The sequence below is a fragment of the Chenopodium quinoa genome, unplaced genomic scaffold (genome assembly GCF_001683475.1).
Source record: "Chenopodium quinoa cultivar QQ74 unplaced genomic scaffold, ASM168347v1, whole genome shotgun sequence".
Lineage (NCBI taxonomy): Eukaryota > Viridiplantae > Streptophyta > Magnoliopsida > Caryophyllales > Amaranthaceae > Chenopodium > Chenopodium quinoa.
Genome location: NW_018743074.1, coordinates 1,879,787 through 1,898,503, shown reverse-complemented (window position 1 = coordinate 1,898,503; position 18,717 = coordinate 1,879,787). Strand labels below are relative to the sequence as shown.

Genomic DNA, 18,717 nt, shown 5'->3' with positions numbered 1-18,717 from the left:
TTGACAAAAAATGGAGTCTATATAAAACCACCTTAGGGGTTTTTTTTTTCAAATTTTAAATATAGGTGGATTTTAATTTAAATTATCAATTTATCTTCTCATTTTATTTATTATAATTAAAGCGATGGAAATGATTTTTAATTGCTAAAAAACAACTCATTGCCAACTTTGTCCTATTCCTTAGTTGAAGTTATTTATGTCATTTTTTTTAATTAAGCAAGCTGGTGTCAACCGAACAAGTACAAATTGATGTCAATAAATATAACACACCCCAAAGTTTTATGACATTGATCGTAATTTTGATAGCATGTTTTAATGGTTATTTAGGCCTTTAAATTGCTAATCTTGTCGATTTTACAAGTTTGGATAAATATATATATTGACACAAAATTCAAGTCAAACTCAATGTATGACATATTGACATGCAATAATCAATTCAAGCACAAAGAGACATCAACCCAAAGTAAAACATGAAAGAATCCAAGTAAATCAACCATGGCTTGGTTGGGTTTTCACCCAACCCCTAACTAAGGAACTACTCACTAAACATGGTGGAAAACAAGCTAACAATTAAATCTAGGGTTATCATGAATTCAAATTAACTAGGAGAGAAATAAAACAAGGATGGATTAAGCATGCAAGAACAGTTGACAAAGATTAAACAAGAACTAGAATAAAACAAAGATAAAATCAGAAAATTAAACAACAAAGTAGAGAGAAAGAGGTTACTAATTGATACTTCAAGGTTGAGAACTAGCTGCATGGACGTGCTTGACTTTGCACGGCCGTGCAGACCTGGCAGTAGCAGGCTAACATTCTGACACACCCCTGCACGGACGTGCAATATTGTGCACGACCGTGCAGGGTCTTTTAAAGCCCCTTCTCCACTTTTTCTTCGATCTTGTTCCTTTCTTCTTCATTTTTGCTTCACTTCTTTTCCTCATTGCTCTAAATTCCTTGCATACTTCCCGAGATGTTTCGAAGTCAATTTTTGGGACCTAAAATGTCATAAAAAACAATAACAACCTCGTGAAGTATGTAATACACAAAAATGCGTAGAAAATAGAGTGATTAGTGAACTTAGGCATCGATTCTTCACATATTCAAGGCTAAAAATCACTCTATATATGAAAATTTTCAATCTACATCATCTATCTTTGTGTAGGAATTAATCAGAGAGTGAAACGGTACCTGAAGATCTTGAACATGAACCTGTCCACAAGATGGCCAAGACCGGTCTGGCCTATTATTTTCTAACACGAGGGAAGCCTCACTTGTAATGCTCGTATACTGAAGGATTCTCTCAACAGAGATGATCTTATTCTCCATTACAGAAAAATTTGATATTACCCGGCTTTGTAGCTCATTCAAATTGAGTGCGTATGCCACGGCTAACCCAATACAAGCTGCAGGATGATCAACCATGGATCGTGCAAGTAGGCAGACTTAAAAATAAACTACACTGTTTTAAGGTTTTCAATGGTTTTCTATGTATTCAAAAATGCTCGGGTTACAGCATTTATACAAGTTCTACTTGCCTAATTGGGCTACAATTGCGGTCTGTAATCACTCCTTAATCACAGTCTGTAATCACTCTAAAAATCAGAGTGATTTGATTTAATTATCCTAAGTATAGAAAGAGGAGAGATTTACAGAACATTACAGAATAGTATAGAATATTCTGGATTTCTAACACTCCCCCTCAAGCTGGATGGTAGGATCTCTAACACCCAACTTGCTCAATGCTTGCCCAAACGCCTGTGTAGAAATAACTTTAGTTAAGATATCTGCTAGTTGATCTTTTGATCGAACAAAAGGTAGAGTTATCACTTTTCCATCTAGATGGTCTTTGATGAAGTGTCTGTCAATTTCCACGTGCTTTGTTCGATCATGCTGGACCGGGTTTTCAGATATGCGTATGGCAGCCATATTGTCGCAGTACAACTTACAACTTTTCTTTGGTGCATACCCAAGCTCCTTTAGGAGTTTTCTGATCCATAGCACTTCAGTAATTCCTTTTGCAATTCCCCTAAATTCTGCTTCAGCACTCGACATAGCAACTACCTTTTGTCGCTTACTCTTCCACGAAACCAAATTTCCGCCCACAAAAGTCAAATAACCAGAAGTCGATTTTCGACTGTCACGATCTGCTCCCCAATCTGCATCTGTAAAGGTGTGAAGATCTAAATGGCCATGGTTCTCATAAATAACTCCTTTTCCAGGAGTCCCTTTTAAATACCTCAGAATCCGGTAAACTGCCTCAAGATGCTGCTTCTGTGGTTTATGCATGAATCTGCTAACAACTCCAACTGCATAAGCTAAATTAGGCCGAGTATGAGACAAATATATTAGCTTTCCAACGAGTCTCTGATACTGCGTCTGATTTACTGATTTAGCTCCTTCAATAATCTGGAGCCCATGGTTCATAACCATAGGAGTGTCAGCTGGTTTACAGTCTATCATACCTGTCTCTGTCAAGAAATCCAGGATATACTTCCTTTGAGATATAAAGATACCCCTTTTTGACCTAAGTACCTCTATTCCCAGGAAATACTTAAGATTTCCAAGATCCTTCATTTCGAATTCCTTGAAAAGTTTCTCCTTCAATTGCTCTATTTCTTCTGTATCATCTCCTGTTATTATCATATCATCAACATATATGATAAGACAGGTAATTGCAGTACCACTTCTTTTGAGAAACAAGGTATGATCTGCATTGCTTTGTTTGTATCCGAACTTCTTCATTGCCACAGTGAATCTTCCAAACCACGCCCTTGGTGATTGTTTCATCCCATACAAGGCTTTCTTCAGTCTACAACCTTCACCTTTACCAAAGCCATGTGAGAACCCTGGTGGAGCTTCCATATAGACTTCTTCAGAAAGATCTCCATGAAGGAATGCGTTTTTTACATCGAACTGATACAGGGGCCAATATTTGTTCGCTACAACTGGAAAAAACACTCTGATAGTGTTGAAGTTCGCTACTGGAGAGAAAGTTTCATCATAATCTATCCCATAAGTTTGCGTGTACCCTTTAGCTACCAGCCTTGCTTTATATCTTTCAATGTTGCCATCTGCTTTACATTTTATTGTAAAGACCCATTTGCAGCCTACGGGTTTTTTCCCAGTAGGTAGGGTACACTTTTCCCAAGTCTTATTTCGGACCAGTGCATTTATTTCTTCCTCCATAGCTGATTTCCAGTTTTTACTTCTAAGAGATTCTTCTGTTGTGGCGGGAGTGATTTTAGAGTATAAGGCTGCACTGTAGCTCTTTACTCCTTGGGATATATTTCCCTCTCCTGGCTTGCTCACAGGATATTTTGATCTTTGGGCTTCAAATTCTGGATCATACCTCTTGGGAGGAACACCTCTTGTGCTCCTTGGTGGCAACTCATACCTGCCATGTACAGGACTCAACGACTGATCTTCCCTTGCACCTGGTACTACATTTTCACTTTCAGAAGGTACATTAGTAGATTCAGGTGACCTAGACTCAGAAATATGGCTCGATTCTGGTGTACATACCTCTATTTCATTTTGAACTGGAGACTCAGACATGTTTGGATTAGTAGGCATGATATTAGGAAGATCGAGCTGTATAGTGTTATCAGTTGCCTCGGCGGTATCGCCTACCTGTTCTTTTGGGTCAGGAACATTCAGTTCTGGATAGACCAACCAACTTAGATCCTCACTAGGGCTCTCCCCCTGAGATCGAAGGTGGTGATAATAAAATTCTGTTTCGACAAAGTCACAATCCATAGTAGTATACAATCGGTTTGCAACTGGGTCGTAACAGCGGTATCCTTTTTGGTTAGTTCCATACCCCACAAAGACACACTTGACAGCCAGTGGTTCTAGCTTATTTCTATTTCGTTTAGGTAGATGTATATACACAACACAACCGAAGACTCTAGGTGGTAATGAGTGGGCAGTAGGAACACTGACATGGTTTTTAAGGGTGTCTAATGGAGTAGAAAAATGTAGGCTTTTTGTAGGTAGGCGGTTGGTGAGGTAATTGGCTGTGGAAATGGCCTCAGGCCAGTAATAAGCAGGAACAGAAGATTCTATCATCATGGCCCGAGTCATTTCCAGGAGAGTTCGGTTTTTTCTTTCTGCTACTCCATTTTGTTGTGGAGTGTCAGGACATGTGGTTTGGTGAATAAGGCCATTTGTTTGGATGAAGGTTTCCATATCAATGTTTTATACTCGGTTCCATTATCAGACCTGAGAATTCTAATTTGGGTTTGATATTGTGTTTGGGCCATTTTGTAGAAGGAGACAAAGGTGTTAAAGACATCAGACTTATTTCTAAGAAAATAAACCCAACTCATCCTAGTGCAATCATCGATAAAGGTAACATAATATAGAAAACCATGTTTATTAAACTCTGGAGGTGGACCCCATACATCAGAATGGATTAAAATAAACGGTTTATCAGTTCGACTCGTACTACTTGGATAAAAATGTTTATGACTCTTTGCAACAATACAAGCCTCACAATCAAAAACAAAATTCGAACTCGAAAGGGAAGGGAAGAGTTTTTTTAAATACCCAAGAGACGGATGACCTAAACGCCTATGCCAAGTCCAAAGCTGTTGTTCAACCGTCCCGCGAACAAGCGCTGCTTTACCATGTTGAGGCATCCGAGTAACATAATACAGTCCGCCTTCTTCAGTACCATGCCCAATAATCTTCCATGTCCGAGAATCCTGAACAGTACATCCACGAGAATTCATAAGAACAGTATAGTTTAAGTCCTTTGTCAATTGGCTAATAGAAAGTAATTTATGGGATAAGTCCGGTATAAAGAGGCAATTAGGTAGTTTGATGTTATCAGAAATTTTGACAACACCCGACCCCTTTGTTTTAATTACCTCTCCGTTGGCTGTTTGTATATGGTCCTTTTTTGGTGTATGGATTTTTTCGAGATCGTTGATATCAAAAGTCATAGTGTCTGTTGCTCCACAATCGAAAATCCACCTATTATTTTTATTGGGTTTGCACATTAAGCCAACAGATTTTTTATGAGAGTTTGAATGGGTAGGTTCACTAAATTTCTGTTCTAAGTCCACATGCTCAATCTGTTGTTCTAGGTCCACGGTTTTGGGCTTAACACAAATGGGCTGAAATGAATTTTTAAGAGGTATACTCTCCTGATTTTTGTAGTCATATAAATAGGAGTATAACGTTTCATCCTTCATACCTTCTTCTTTATTTTCTTTCAAACCTGATTTTGTAGTAGTGGTGGCTGCTGCTGCCGTTACTCCTCCTTCACCTGTCGCTGGTGCTTCGCCGGTGCTCAAAGCTGCCTTACCGGTACTACCTCTTCCTCCTTTCTTCTTTCGTTCAGTCCACCACTCCGGGTACCCTATTATTTTGAAGCACCCATCCTTGGTGTGGCGAGTACAGCCGCAATGAGTACACTTGAGTCCCGATTTTTCATCTTCTCGCCGAAAAACCGGTTTCTCTGCCCTTCCTTTGGCCGCAAAACCACTGCCGATCTCCAATGATTGGGTAGATGAGGAAATCGGGGTGGTTGTTCCGGTTGATTTCATGATTCCGCGGCGAGCCACTTCTCTTCTGATGGTGGCGAACGCCTCTTCAGGGGTTGGAAGGGGTTCTCTGTTGAGGATGTCCCTCCGATCTTTGTCGAATGAGTCATCAAGTCCGGCAAGAAATTGGTATAACCTGTTGTTCTGGGTTATTCGATTAAAGGTGTTTTTGTCATTTGGGCTAGTCATTGGATTAGGAACTCTTCTATCAATTTCCTTCCATATTGCTGTTAACTTGCTATAATAGACCTCTACTGGGTCTATCCCTTGCTGCATCTTGTTTGCCCGGACCGTAAGGTCGAAGATTTGGAGTCCGTCTTTGCTGCCTCCGTACAAAGTTTCAATCCCCTTCCACAAGTCTCTTGCGGTTGGGTAATCCAAAAACTGATTTTGCAGTTCTGGATCAATGTTTACGATAATCCATGACCTTACCAACGAGTCCCGCTGAGTCCATCTGGTGTATTCTGGGTCCTCAGGCAGCGGTGGTGAGGCTGTGATATGACTGAGCCTCCCCCTGCCTTCGAGTTCCAACTGCATCAGTTTGGACCATTTCATAAAAATTTTATGGTTTAGTTTTTCTGGGATTTGGATGGGTTGATTTGGAATGTCTGTGGTTGTTTTAGTGGTGTTTAACTTTGATAAAAGTTGCATTAAAGCTTCCATGGTCACTGGTTGTTGTACAACCTCTTTGCTGTCTGTTTCCATGGTAGATGATGTTGCCTGATCGTCTCCGATTACCGGAAAAACGAACCTGGCTCTGATACCAACTTAAAAATAAACTACACTGTTTTAAGGTTTTCAATGGTTTTCTATGTATTCAAAAATGCTCGGGTTACAACATTTATACAAGTTCTACTTGCCTAATTGGGCTACAATTGCAGTCTGTAATCACTCCTTAATCACAGCCTGTAATCACTCTAAAAATCAGAGTGATTTGATTTAATTATCCTAAGTATAGAAAGAGGAGAGATTTACAGAACATTACAGAATAGTATAGAATATTCTGGATTTCTAACAGGCAGCAAACCGCGTAACTCTTTCTGCATCAACTGACATGACATTGATCAGCTCACCCGTTGTACAACCTTCTTCCTTAGATGTGCAGGGGAGGGTCAAGGCCTTGGTATAGATGCTCTGAATAAGGGCAGCTCTTGTTTTGAGCATAATTATCGCAACCCTAAAGTTTGAATGCATCTCCAAGACACATGACACAAGCTTTGCAACCACGAATGCAGAAATCAGAACATACCCGGTTCTAGCTGTGGACGAGGGTGCCCCCATTACTCACTGTGAGAAACGTTTTTGTTTCTCACAGTGGCAGTTTCGTAAATAAAATGTACCACTTTAGTCACGGTGGTACATTTTATTTTTACGAAATGGATGATAAAATTGTATCACTTTAGTCACGGTGGTACATTTTATTTACGAAACTGCCACTGTGAGAAACAAAAACGTTTCTCACAGTGAGTAATGGGGGCGCCCTCGTCCACAGCTAGAACCGGGTATGTTCTGATTTCTGCATTCGTGGTTGCAAAGCTTGTGTCATGTGTCTCGGAGATGCATTCAAACTTTAGGGTTGCGATAATTATGCTCAAAACAAGAGCTGCCCTTATTCAGAGCATCTATACCAAGGCCTTGACCCTCCCCTGCACTGTGAGAAACAAAAACGTGTCTCACAGTGAGTAACAGAGATTTAGTTGTGGACGACACCTTCACCCCATTTAGGTACTGAACAAAGGAGTCAATGAGGTAAGGCCCAACATAGATGGCCAATGTGTCAACCAAACTAAGAACAAATGTCCATAATATGTTAGGCCATGACATTATGATCATAGACTTAAAAAGCTGCATACTAGTAACCTTGCCATTAGCATGCTCGAAAGACTTACTAAACATTACAAACAATTCACTAGCATCGTTATCACGAGGAAGAGGAGGAACATCATCAAGGTCTAGACTAGTTTTATGATTACCCTTTGATATTAAGAAGCCTACCCAATAAAAGGTGGCCTTGCTGAAGAACCCGGCTTTCGAATAAGGACTAATTATCACCTGATGGCTGGTCTGACCATCTACTTCTGAAATTAAAAGGGATTCCTGCAGTTCACTCTCATCACCAATTGCTGTCACAGAAACAGATTTTTTGCAAAAGAAAATCAGAACCAAAACCAAAAGAATTCCTGAAACTAAAACTAGAAACTCAAACGAATTCATATCGAGTTCCCATAAGTTGAGATTATGGAGGTCGAACCAATTCATTGTAGATGTTGTTTTTCTACCAGTGTTTTAGATTTGAAGAGAACTATTGTTTTTGTTTTTAAAAAAATATTTATGTATATATATATATATATATATATATATATATATATATATATATATATATATATATATATATATATATATATATATATATTTATTTATTTATTTATTTATTTTTTTTATCGTATCTAAAGTTAAATTTGATGATCAATAAAAGAAAACAAAATTAATATATTGGGAGCTATTGCCTAGGTTGATTATTTAATTTTAGGATAAATTTTTGTCCCGTGTAAATATAACACATTTATAAGAGTGTGTTTTTTTTTTTGTTTTTTTTTTGTTTTTTTTTTGTTGCAACTATAAGATGTTTATTGAATGTGATAGTTTATTTTATAAATTGTACTTTTGGAATATTAGAATTTTGTCGAAAATAAAACTCTTAAATAATTTATTTTAAGAAATACTCTGTAACTTTTTTTATTTATTTTACCTAACACTTGAATTACACTCTCAAATCTCATTCGTTAATTAACTTATTTGGCGATTGATTTTTAAACCTAAAGAGATATGTTTTTTTTTTTTTTTTCCATTAGATTCAACTAGAAGTAGTACTATTTAATGAACGAAATCATGTTCTAACTTCTAATTAAATTATCTTAGCAATTTATATAACTTTTTAAATAATTGCTCAAATTGCTACCCTATATTATTGATTATAACAGTGATGATTTTGAGCAAAGGTATTTGATCTTATTAATATATATCTCAATATAAATCAAATTGTTTAAGGATTTTTGTCAAATTATAGCACGACTTTCTTAATCCGTCCCCCGTGATGATAATCCTAGCTCCGCCAACGGCCAGTGCCCATATATAATTCAATGATCAAAGCCATCATTTGTACTATATTCCTATATTTATGTGAAATCGAGGTCTTGAGGAACAAGTGACTTGGAGGCAGAATAAGTTCAAACTTAAATTTTGTATAACATTTGTTAATAGCACCGTATGGCCTAGGTTACTTTGTTAGGGGTCCTCGACCGGTTAGAAGTTATTAAGTCAGTCAAGGGTTACTCGATCAAGGCAGGGATTGCTCAGTTAGAGGCTACTCGGACAGGGGTCTTGGTCAGTGTTTTGTGCGTGTCAATCGGCCACACAACGTGGCCAGCCACGCAGAAAATGCGTTGTTTAAATTGAAAAATTTGTCAATCACAAAAATAAGGCCCCCAATTCTACCCTAAAAAAGTTGGATGATTTTAAGGTGATCATTCTTAAAATGACTATCACTACTCTTAATTCTTATTGGTTGATTTTTTTTATTTATTTTTATGCTTGGTCAAACTTTTGTTTTTAATTTTGTTTTTCTTTTTAATTCATTTTTTTTTTTTCGAAATTATTTCCTCCATTTGAAAAACAGAAAAACTTTTATTTAATTGCAATATTATGTATGTTATTAAAATCAGTTTCTAATAAAATCAAATAAAACGATTACATTATGATAATAAAAAATAAATTATTGTTTTTCAATGTTCTTCAATATTTTTCAAAGTTCTTCAATATTCTTCATCAATGGATGAAAATAACCACCACCATCATAATCTTTGTCCTATAATACACTCGCACATCAATGAAGATTGAAAGTATGCATCGATCTACATATAATATGTGAAATTTGAAGTCGTTCGAAGTCAACATTTATGCGAATTTGGGTTCATGTAAAATCCTAAAACAATATATGTTAATTGGACAATTACAATCAAGCGATGCAAAATTGGCCATTATATGGAAAAAAAAAATTAAATAAATAATTTATCAATTTTCCGAAAATTTGGATTCGTGAGACAAATTGGAGAAGAAACCATATATTTTGTTTTAAAAACCTTTTTTATCCAAAAAACGAAGATGGCCTGGAATTATAAATCTTGTTTGTGTATAAGGAATTAGCCTAACTTTTAATAGGACATTACATGTAACACACAGTTATATCATTTTGAACATTGTCAATTATTAGAAAGTACGAACAAAGATTTATACAAATCTAATATAATTATTTTTAAAAATATTATGAACACAATATCTTTTAATTTGAGAAAGATTATTTAAATTTTAAGGAACCATTTCAGTAATAATTGAAAAAACCTTTAATAATTGTCCAATAAAAAAGGAAATGTATTGGGTAACAAATATACAGCTAGACTAAAGCTATCCTAGGCTACAATTACGGTAACCAATTACACACAAAATACAAAAATATTATTTACAAATATATCAATCCTCCTCTCCTCCTCTTTTCCTTTTTTTAGGCTGGGTTTTCTAAATTTTTTAGCCGTTTAGGCCGGAAATAATCTATTTTCCGAAGAAATTAGACTATTTTTGACCCTTTTCCCCTAACTTTTCTATAGTTTTGCAATTTCGATTTCAATAAATCTACAAGTAGTATAGCTCGTTTGTCTCCCTATGGTGGAGTGTCTCCCTATGGTGGAGGCGTTAGTCTTTGTTAGTTTAGTTGTTTGTTTTTGTTTAAGGTTTTTATGTGTATTACGGTTTATCAAAAAGGTAATCATCTTTTGCCCTATTGTCAATTCGTTGGTAAAGAGTTGTCCGGGATCGCAACGGTTGTCAAATTTTTAAATACGTTCAAGTGAATCAGATGAAAATCATCCTTACGGCTACAACAAATCCTTAGACCGTCTCTCCGAAAAGGTGGTATATTCCAGCGATGTGTGCGAGAGATGTACCATAGTGCAAGATCTTTTCAACGACCGTAGCTTTGATGAAGGAAACTTTAGTTTGACTCAATTTCATGTATTTGTTGATTTAGATTTCATTTGTAGATGTCGTATGGCTTTTGATTAATGAATTGATTTGTTAAAAAAAAAAAATTTACAAAAATATCATAACAATATACAATAGTGTTGTCCTACCTGGCTACCTCCATTATTTTTTATGACACATAAATATAGATTATAAATTAAAATAAAAACTAATACTCGTAGTACCTAAGCGACTAAGCTAACCATTGGTTATTATATAGGATTTGTCCAATACTAGGATATGACATTACTAATATATTTAGAACTGGTCCTACTCTCCTTAATTGTAAAACTATAATAATAAACAAAAGATGGTTAAATATTTTAATTAATAATAAACTAGTATCCAACCACTATGTCACACGATAAATACAAAGATAAGCATCTAACTTGACAATTAGGTTGTCATTAGATCGCTTTAAAAGTGGTTTGATTGAGAGTTGATTTAATTTTGAGGTATATACATACTAAAATCAAACCACAATAGTAGATATATAAGTGATCGTTGATATCAAAGCTGGTAAACATACATTGTGACTTGGCTAGTGAGGACCACAATCCTATTTGCTATCAATTAAGAAGTATATCAAGATACTAATGCATTATAAACTAATAATTAGCAATGTCCAAAATAACATACGGTCGTAGAAAAAATAAACAATAATACTGTGTTTTATAGGTAATGTCCTATTAGTATTTGGGTTAATGACTTATATACAAACAGAAATTAAAATTACATCTTTTTTCCAGATTTCGAAAATTTGATAAGTTTTTATTTTCGCATACATATAATGGTCAATTTTGTGTTCCTTGATTGCGATTGTTCAATTAACATATATTATTATAGGATTAAAAACAAACCCATATTCGCACATGAATCCCAATATCGATCAAACTCAAACTTCACATATAATATGTAGATCGATGCATATTTTCAATTTTCATTGATGTGTGAGTGTTTATACAGGACAAAGATTACAAATTTACAATAATGGTAGCAAATTTCATCCATGAAGGAAGAACATTAGAAAAAAATGAAGAACAAAATTTTGATTTTGATCTCCTTAATTTAATCTTTATTCTTGAACTTATTAAAAACTGATTTTAATAATGATTATGAAAATAAATAAATAAAAAAAACCCAAAATCATAAAATAATTTTTGAGCATAAAATAATGATTTAACAAAAGAAAAATATAAAAAAAGAAGTTTGACCAAGCATAAAAATAAATAAAAAATCAACCAATAAGAATTAAGAATAGAAGTAGTCATTTTAAGGATGACCATTGTAGAATTTTTGGAAAAAAGTTGCTAATTACCATAAAACTACTATTGCCCAAAATTCACAAATAATTCCAAAGTTTTGCACAATTCTGTTGATACAAGTAGTTCATATTATTTAAAAAAACAAAAGTACACACTCGCCTCTCCTCTCCTCTTCTCTCCTCCTCTCTTCTAGGGTTTCTCTAAAATCTTACCCGTTTAGGTCGGAAATAGTCCAATTTCTTCGGAAGTTAGACTATTTCCGACCCTTTTCCCTTAATTTTCTTTAGTTTTGCAATTTAGGTTGCAAAAAATCCACACTAGTAGTGTAGATATTCGTCCGTCTCCCTATGGTGGAGTGTCTCCTTATGGTGGAGTCGTTAGTTTTTGTTAGTTTAGTTGTTTGTTTATGTTCAGTGTTTGTTTGTGTGTTAGGGTATCAAAAAGGTAATCATCTTTTGCCCTATTGTCAGTGTTTGTTTGTATGTTTAGTGTTTGTTTGGTAAAGATTTGTTTGGGATCGCAACGATTGTTAAGTTTTCAAATGCGTTCAAGCGAACCAGATGAAAATCATCCTTACGGCTACAACAAATTGTTAGACCGTCTCTCCAAAAAGGTGTATATTTTAGCGATGTGTGCGAGAGATGTACCACAGTGCAAGATCTTTTTAATGATCGTAGCTTTGATGAAGGAAACTTTAGTTTGATTCAATTTTATGTATTTGTTAATGTAGATTTCATTTCTAGATGTCGGATGGTTTTTATTAATGAATTGATTTGTTTCAAAAAAAAAAAATAGTTCATATTATTTGAGTAAAATTTATAGTTGGATTATTTTCCATAATTTTATTAGTAAACCTATTGATTCATTATATCATCGTATCAGTGCAATAAAGATGTAATTATTTTTGACATAAAATAAATAAAAAAATCAGCCAATAAAAATTAATTAGTATAATGATAATCATTTTAAGGATAACTACGATAGAGGAGTTAGTATTATATACTCCTGGATTATGGTACTCCGAAACAATTATAATTGAGTTATTTTGCCTAAACCTTGTGTTATTTTGCTTAAATCTTGTGTTATTTTGCTAAAACAAAATATTATTTACTTATTTACTTCAACAACACGTATAAAAAAGACAGTGCAAGTATAAAATAACATGTACTTATTTAAAAATAACATATATATAAATTGAAAAAAATACAAACTTTATATCAAAATAACATGAATTTTATAAACCTGGAGTGCAGTGAAATGATTTATGTTGAATATAAAAAAAAGCATGCAAGTATAAAATAACATGTACTTATTTTAAAAATAACATATATATAAATTGAAATAATAAAAAGTTCACATCAAAATAACATAAATTTATAAATTTAGAGTACATTGTACATGATATTGCAGGAGTAAGATAGAAATTGCAGTTTAGATATATGTGCGCATCGATTATTAGCATAGCACGTAAGCCATTTTACTAATCACATTAGAAACTTGGATAAATTTAGGGGTTTGATGAGTTCAATAAACCCTACTAATTAACTTTACATGAGAATACAATTAGTAAAAAAAAAAAAAAAAAAAAAAAAGGTAGAAAGAGAAGTTACATTTGGAATAATATATAGCATGCCTTATTAACATGCACATGAAATTTTGTCTTTTTTTTTTTTTTTTTTTTTTTTGAAACACACTTGAAAATTTGTCTAAAACACAGTATATATTTATATCAATATATTTGTTTTTTGTTTTTTCCTTTTTTTTTTGTTGGTAGTTGAAATATTATGGATGAATTGAGCTTTGCTATAAGTTCGGAAAGCATTCGAGAAAACTTCCAAGTTGATTCTGAACCTCTAGTTCATAATCATGAGGGACTAAGTGCATGTTTGGTAGATCATTATTTGAAAATGATGATGAATTTCCTAGCAAATTATCCAATATTTCCCACTTGTTGCTACGCTCATGGTCATTATGATGATGTTCCTCGTTAACTATTCCACCACTTTGTTGATGATGTTCATATGCTTCTTTTGTTGCAAAGCTTGTCGAAAGAGACGGACTATCCAATCGAGGGAGGTCGATGATCAGTTGGTTTTCGATGATCAATTCCGGGTTGAAATTAGTGTAAGGAAGCTGCTGCATAGGTTGTGATTGCGGGTTGTGGAAGTTTGTGTGACATTGGTTTATAGAATCGGATGGATCGGTATTAGGGCTTGATGTATCAGGAATTGATGGAGAACCAATGTGTCTATCATAGTTGTTACTTCTCATGTAGTAGTACTGATTTTGATGATGACTCCATGCTTCAAATCCTTGCTTGTGACTTGGACTTGGTTTCTTGAATGCTCGGCATACCACCCATCCTTCTTCCTGCAACATTCAATCCTCTTTTTATTAGCCATACTCAGTATAGTACGTACTTATCTCAAGGAATTTAAATGTAACTACTTTTATTAACGCGTATATTGTTGCACCTAGGAGTTCATACATAGAATTGTGTTAGCTCCAAGTCCAACATGTGCACAACTTGATATGAATATTGTGCACATATTAAACTCAGTGCATCATCTTGGGTATTCCCAAATGCATGAAATAATTTACATAGAAACCACTACTATTAATTTATAAAGATCAATAAATGCGACTACTTTTTAATATATGTATGTACATATTTTTACCTAATACCTATGGTAGGTTATTAAATTATACGTTACGTAGTAAGTAAGTCATATAATGTAATTTTTGCTAAGCAATAAAAATCACAAGGACTTGCCTGAGGAGGAGCATGTTCCGAAGTTTGAAGACGATATTCATGCATGATCCAATCAGTTTTCCTGCCATTAGGGGCACGTCCTTTATAGAAGACAAGGGTCTTTCTCATCCCTATGATGTTATTCTTGGATAACACCGCCTTATCTCTCCCTGTAGCCTTCCAAAATCCGGCTGCCGTGGCCCTGTTTGTACGAGATCCGGTAGGGTACTTCCTGTCTTTGTGGCTGAAGAAGTACCATTCATTACGTTCATCATATCCCAACTTGCATTTATCTGCACCAAAAAATAACGGTCTAAATGAAACACTGTGATCAAAGGTACTACATACTATTACTTTATTTCTAACATGAATTAACTTTAAATGACTACGCAAATGAACATACAGTAGTGATTAACATTGAGAGTCCCAACACTAAGTTGTACTTCTTATACTTTGCTAAAAGAATAGTAGACCATTTTTGTATCTAATAGACTCATAAAATAAATTTAAGATAGTTCTGGACTTCTGTCTATCCTATCCTAATACATAATTGAATAATGTCACATATACGAATAATTTCGCTAAACGTAAGTAAAACAGAAAAGAACAGAAGGAGAACATGTGACACGAATAGACGATTGTAACATATATATTAAGAGTATATAGGAAGTCAATACATACCTTGGATGTCCCAAGGTTCCATCCTGTAAAGATCAATTTCAATGATGACATCTCGATCGAATTTGAGGGAGTTGACCTTTCCCTTGAGATAGTACCCCACTAATTCTTCTTCTGTGGGATGAAATCTAAATCCCGGTGGAACACATAATTCGGTATGATTCATTTCCTCTTCTGTAAATCAAATCCAAAATATAATTAATAATTACATTGCACCAATATATATTACTACTACTATAATAAAGTAAAACAGCATTTTGCTTATAATAAGTTCTAAATAAATAATACTCCATAAATAGAAACACACTAATAGTCTCATATCCTATACAATAGGATCAATATATGATAAAAATATATAAATCGTATTGTACATCAAGTTATTTACTTTTTAAAATAGCCCTATCAAATAATAATTCCTGAATTCGGCCTCATATATGTCTATATATATATATAAATGAATCATGAAGATGCTCCATGCCAATACATGTTATATAAAATTATTCAAGGCATGCAAATTTAATTCGTTTATCATACAATCTATATTATACTTCGTATATAAATTAAACTAACTATAAAAAAGGCATAAGATAAAATAGGACAACATGCTTAGCTTGACCTTAAGAAAGTGGAAAGAACTATTGCAACACATGAAATTCTCATGCATGGTAAATATACAATCATGATATCATATGCATTTTGGTTATAAATGCACTTTCAGTGGACCAAATTCATTATAATGGTCCTATACCTAAGTTTATAGCCAATCAACAAATTTGTATGACCTACCAATTAAAAAATAAATAATATATCTTTGAAATAAATTATATTTTGGAGGATTGAATTTTATTCAAGTAGAGTAGTATATGCATGAGGGTTAAAAAAATAAAAAATAAAAAATAAAAAAATAAAAATAAAAAAGGAAGAAAAAACAAAGAAAAAGGAAGAAGCCGAAAATATTGACTTTGGCAGAAACACTGAAGCATTAAGCACGCACGTTGAGTTGTCTTTTGAGTAGAGTGCACTACATTCATATACGCTGCCAATAATAGCTTTAATTTTTATTTTTATTTTTATTTGTTTAGTATATCTTTATTATTACCATAATATTCATATATACATACATATACATCATATACCCACCACCTTTCTCTTTCAAAAATCTATCGTATGTGTATAAGTCAATGTCAAAAATAATTACTGTAATCTAGTTTGAGCCATGCAGTGCACCAATAAAAATCTACATAAGATTGTTCGACAATAAAGTATGAAGTATTTTTCGTCTAAATTATATTATCGCGACAAAGTACATTTAGTTATTTCTTGGGTATTAAAGATAATTGTCTCTAAACTTTGAATCAATACAAATATGCTATATATCTTATATTCGTATCTGCTTAACATATACAAACTGTAATAAGTAACTTAGCAAAGTGGTCAAGTGTGAACAATGAAAAGGTTTATGTTATGTATTACCAAGTAGTGAAGGCCGTATCAAACTACTAGACGTAAATGTATGTATATTGCTATTAAAACAAACTTGAAAAATTACCCCAATCCCACTCAATAGGTTTTGTTGGTCTATTAATTGGAAATGATCCTAACTAAAACACATACTGAAACTCACTCCGTTTTCATACAATTCAAATTTCAAAACCTTACAAATTAAAGAAACTAGTAATTAAGTAAACCTTATACATATACGGAGGATCATTTTACTTTAGCTATCACCAATTTTAAAGCGTCACTTAGCCAAAACAGTATTTCAAAAGTTAAATGTTTACTATATCTCTAATATGGAGTATCTTACTATCGTTAATAATGGTAATTCATAACCAAATGCTTCTTATTGACTCAATGACTAATGAGTATCATCAATTGAATTTAACACACCATATTATATAATCTAATCTCCATCCTTGATTAGATCTTTCTATTCCGATCCCAAGAGTATCATGCTAAGCTAAGAAATGATCAACTTAATACCCTCGAAGGACTAACTAAGAAAAGAACAAAGCTAATTAAGAATAGTTATTAAGTAATTAAGAAATGAGAACTAACCAAAGAATTGAATGAAATTTGTATATGTTGTCCTAGCTTAGAGTAATCTTGTCTTCTTCCTCCTCCTCTTCTCTATTTGAATCGCGGTGAATGATTATGATGATCTAATTAACTCCGTTATTCCGACTTGATCAATATATGTGAGAGCAAGGTACCTAGCTAGCAAGCTTAGCTTAGAGATGATGAATAAAAATATGTCTTGGAGAAAAAGAACAATGTATATATATATATATAAACGTGGAGGATAGGTTTGTAAGTAGTAAAAAAGAGGAAGGTGAAAGAGATGAGGTGTAGTTATCAATTACGCATGGGGTTAGCAGATTACTCTAAGCCTTTTACTTATATATTTTGGACGGCGTCTCACCCTAATCTTTTTCACGCCACCCCCCTTTTTCTCTCTCTCTCTCTCTCTCTCCAAATTGCCTTTCTTTTAACTTCCACCGTAAATTTTGTGTTTCAAGACTATACATCCTTTCTCTTATATAGTTATATACATAAACTCCCTCCTGTCAACATTTTACGTTACCGGATAGAGTATAACTTAGTGGAAAGATTTGCATCTCACAACTATTAAACTACATTAAACATTATATCCCTGGGAAAAAAATTCTCTTACATACCCAACCATACCCTCAGCTCCCTCGCCCCACACCCCTTCTAATTAATAATGGACATGTCCTGTTAACTCGCATTATATTAACCTGTGTGAGGTTCTGACTCGATAAGACTTACACCTCAATTACCTTTAATATAAATCAACATCTATGTATCCTATGTTATCTTAACAGTAAAACCCTTGAAATAAAGGTTAAAATGGATTAAAAAGAAAAAAAAAAAAAAAAAAAAAAAAAAAAAAAAAAACTAAACTTTACACTATCCAATAGTTTCTTCTCCTTTTGGCCACCCCCCCCCCCCCCCCTCTCTCTTATTTCATTAACAAACAGTATATGTTCCAACTCTTGTTGTCTGTTTGGTGCGCCGCCCTTTGCTTACTTGTCACCCTCGGTCGATAGCCACGTGGAGGACATGTCAGATATTCTTACCTGGCCTGTCCACATCATGCAACTAATGATTAGTAATTTTGTCATCTTCATAAATATATTTTTAATGTTATTTTCTCTATGTTTTGTAGACATTACCTCATATGAGTCCAAGAGAAGTTATAAAACCTTCTTTTGCCCTGGATTTTGGGTTTGTCATCTACTATACTTCGAAAGGTTGGTCTAATTTTAAGTATTTTATTAGGTACCGTACCCTCTTGGCCTATGTCTTAATCCTTTATCCATATTTGTTACTATCAACCTTGAAAAATATATAAGAAAAGTGTTAGTGGTATTAT

At 33.9% G+C, this 18,717-nt stretch overlaps 1 protein-coding gene across 1 annotated transcript; it reads right to left on the bottom strand.

Annotated features, from left to right (window-relative positions):
• Nucleotides 1–13,247: 13,247 nt before the first annotated feature.
• On the bottom strand, nucleotides 13,248–18,420 carry LOC110731670 (NAC domain-containing protein 30-like). The gene is made up of 4 exons (XM_021911550.1): nucleotides 17,379–18,420; nucleotides 15,324–15,494; nucleotides 14,664–14,935; nucleotides 13,248–14,260 (listed from the first exon to the last, which is right to left on the bottom strand). Exons 2-4 carry the CDS (start codon nucleotides 15,484–15,486, stop codon nucleotides 13,694–13,696), a joined length of 1,002 nt encoding a protein of 333 aa, XP_021767242.1. The 5' UTR covers nucleotides 15,487–15,494; nucleotides 17,379–18,420; the 3' UTR covers nucleotides 13,248–13,693.
• Nucleotides 18,421–18,717: the final 297 nt, after the last annotated feature.

What these genes read in the sequence shown, in the direction of transcription:
- LOC110731670 (XM_021911550.1), bottom strand. Translation starts at nt 15,486, where the DNA reads ATGAATCATACCGAATTATGTGTTCCACCGGGATTTAGATTTCATCCC. An exon ending in GGAACCTTGGGACATCCAAG is followed by an intron (nt 14,936 to 15,323) that starts GTATGTATTGAC and finishes TTTTTGGTGCAG; the next exon opens with ATAAATGCAAGTTGGGATAT. An exon ending in CGGAACATGCTCCTCCTCAG is followed by an intron (nt 14,261 to 14,663) that starts GCAAGTCCTTGT and finishes TGAATGTTGCAG; the next exon opens with GAAGAAGGATGGGTGGTATG.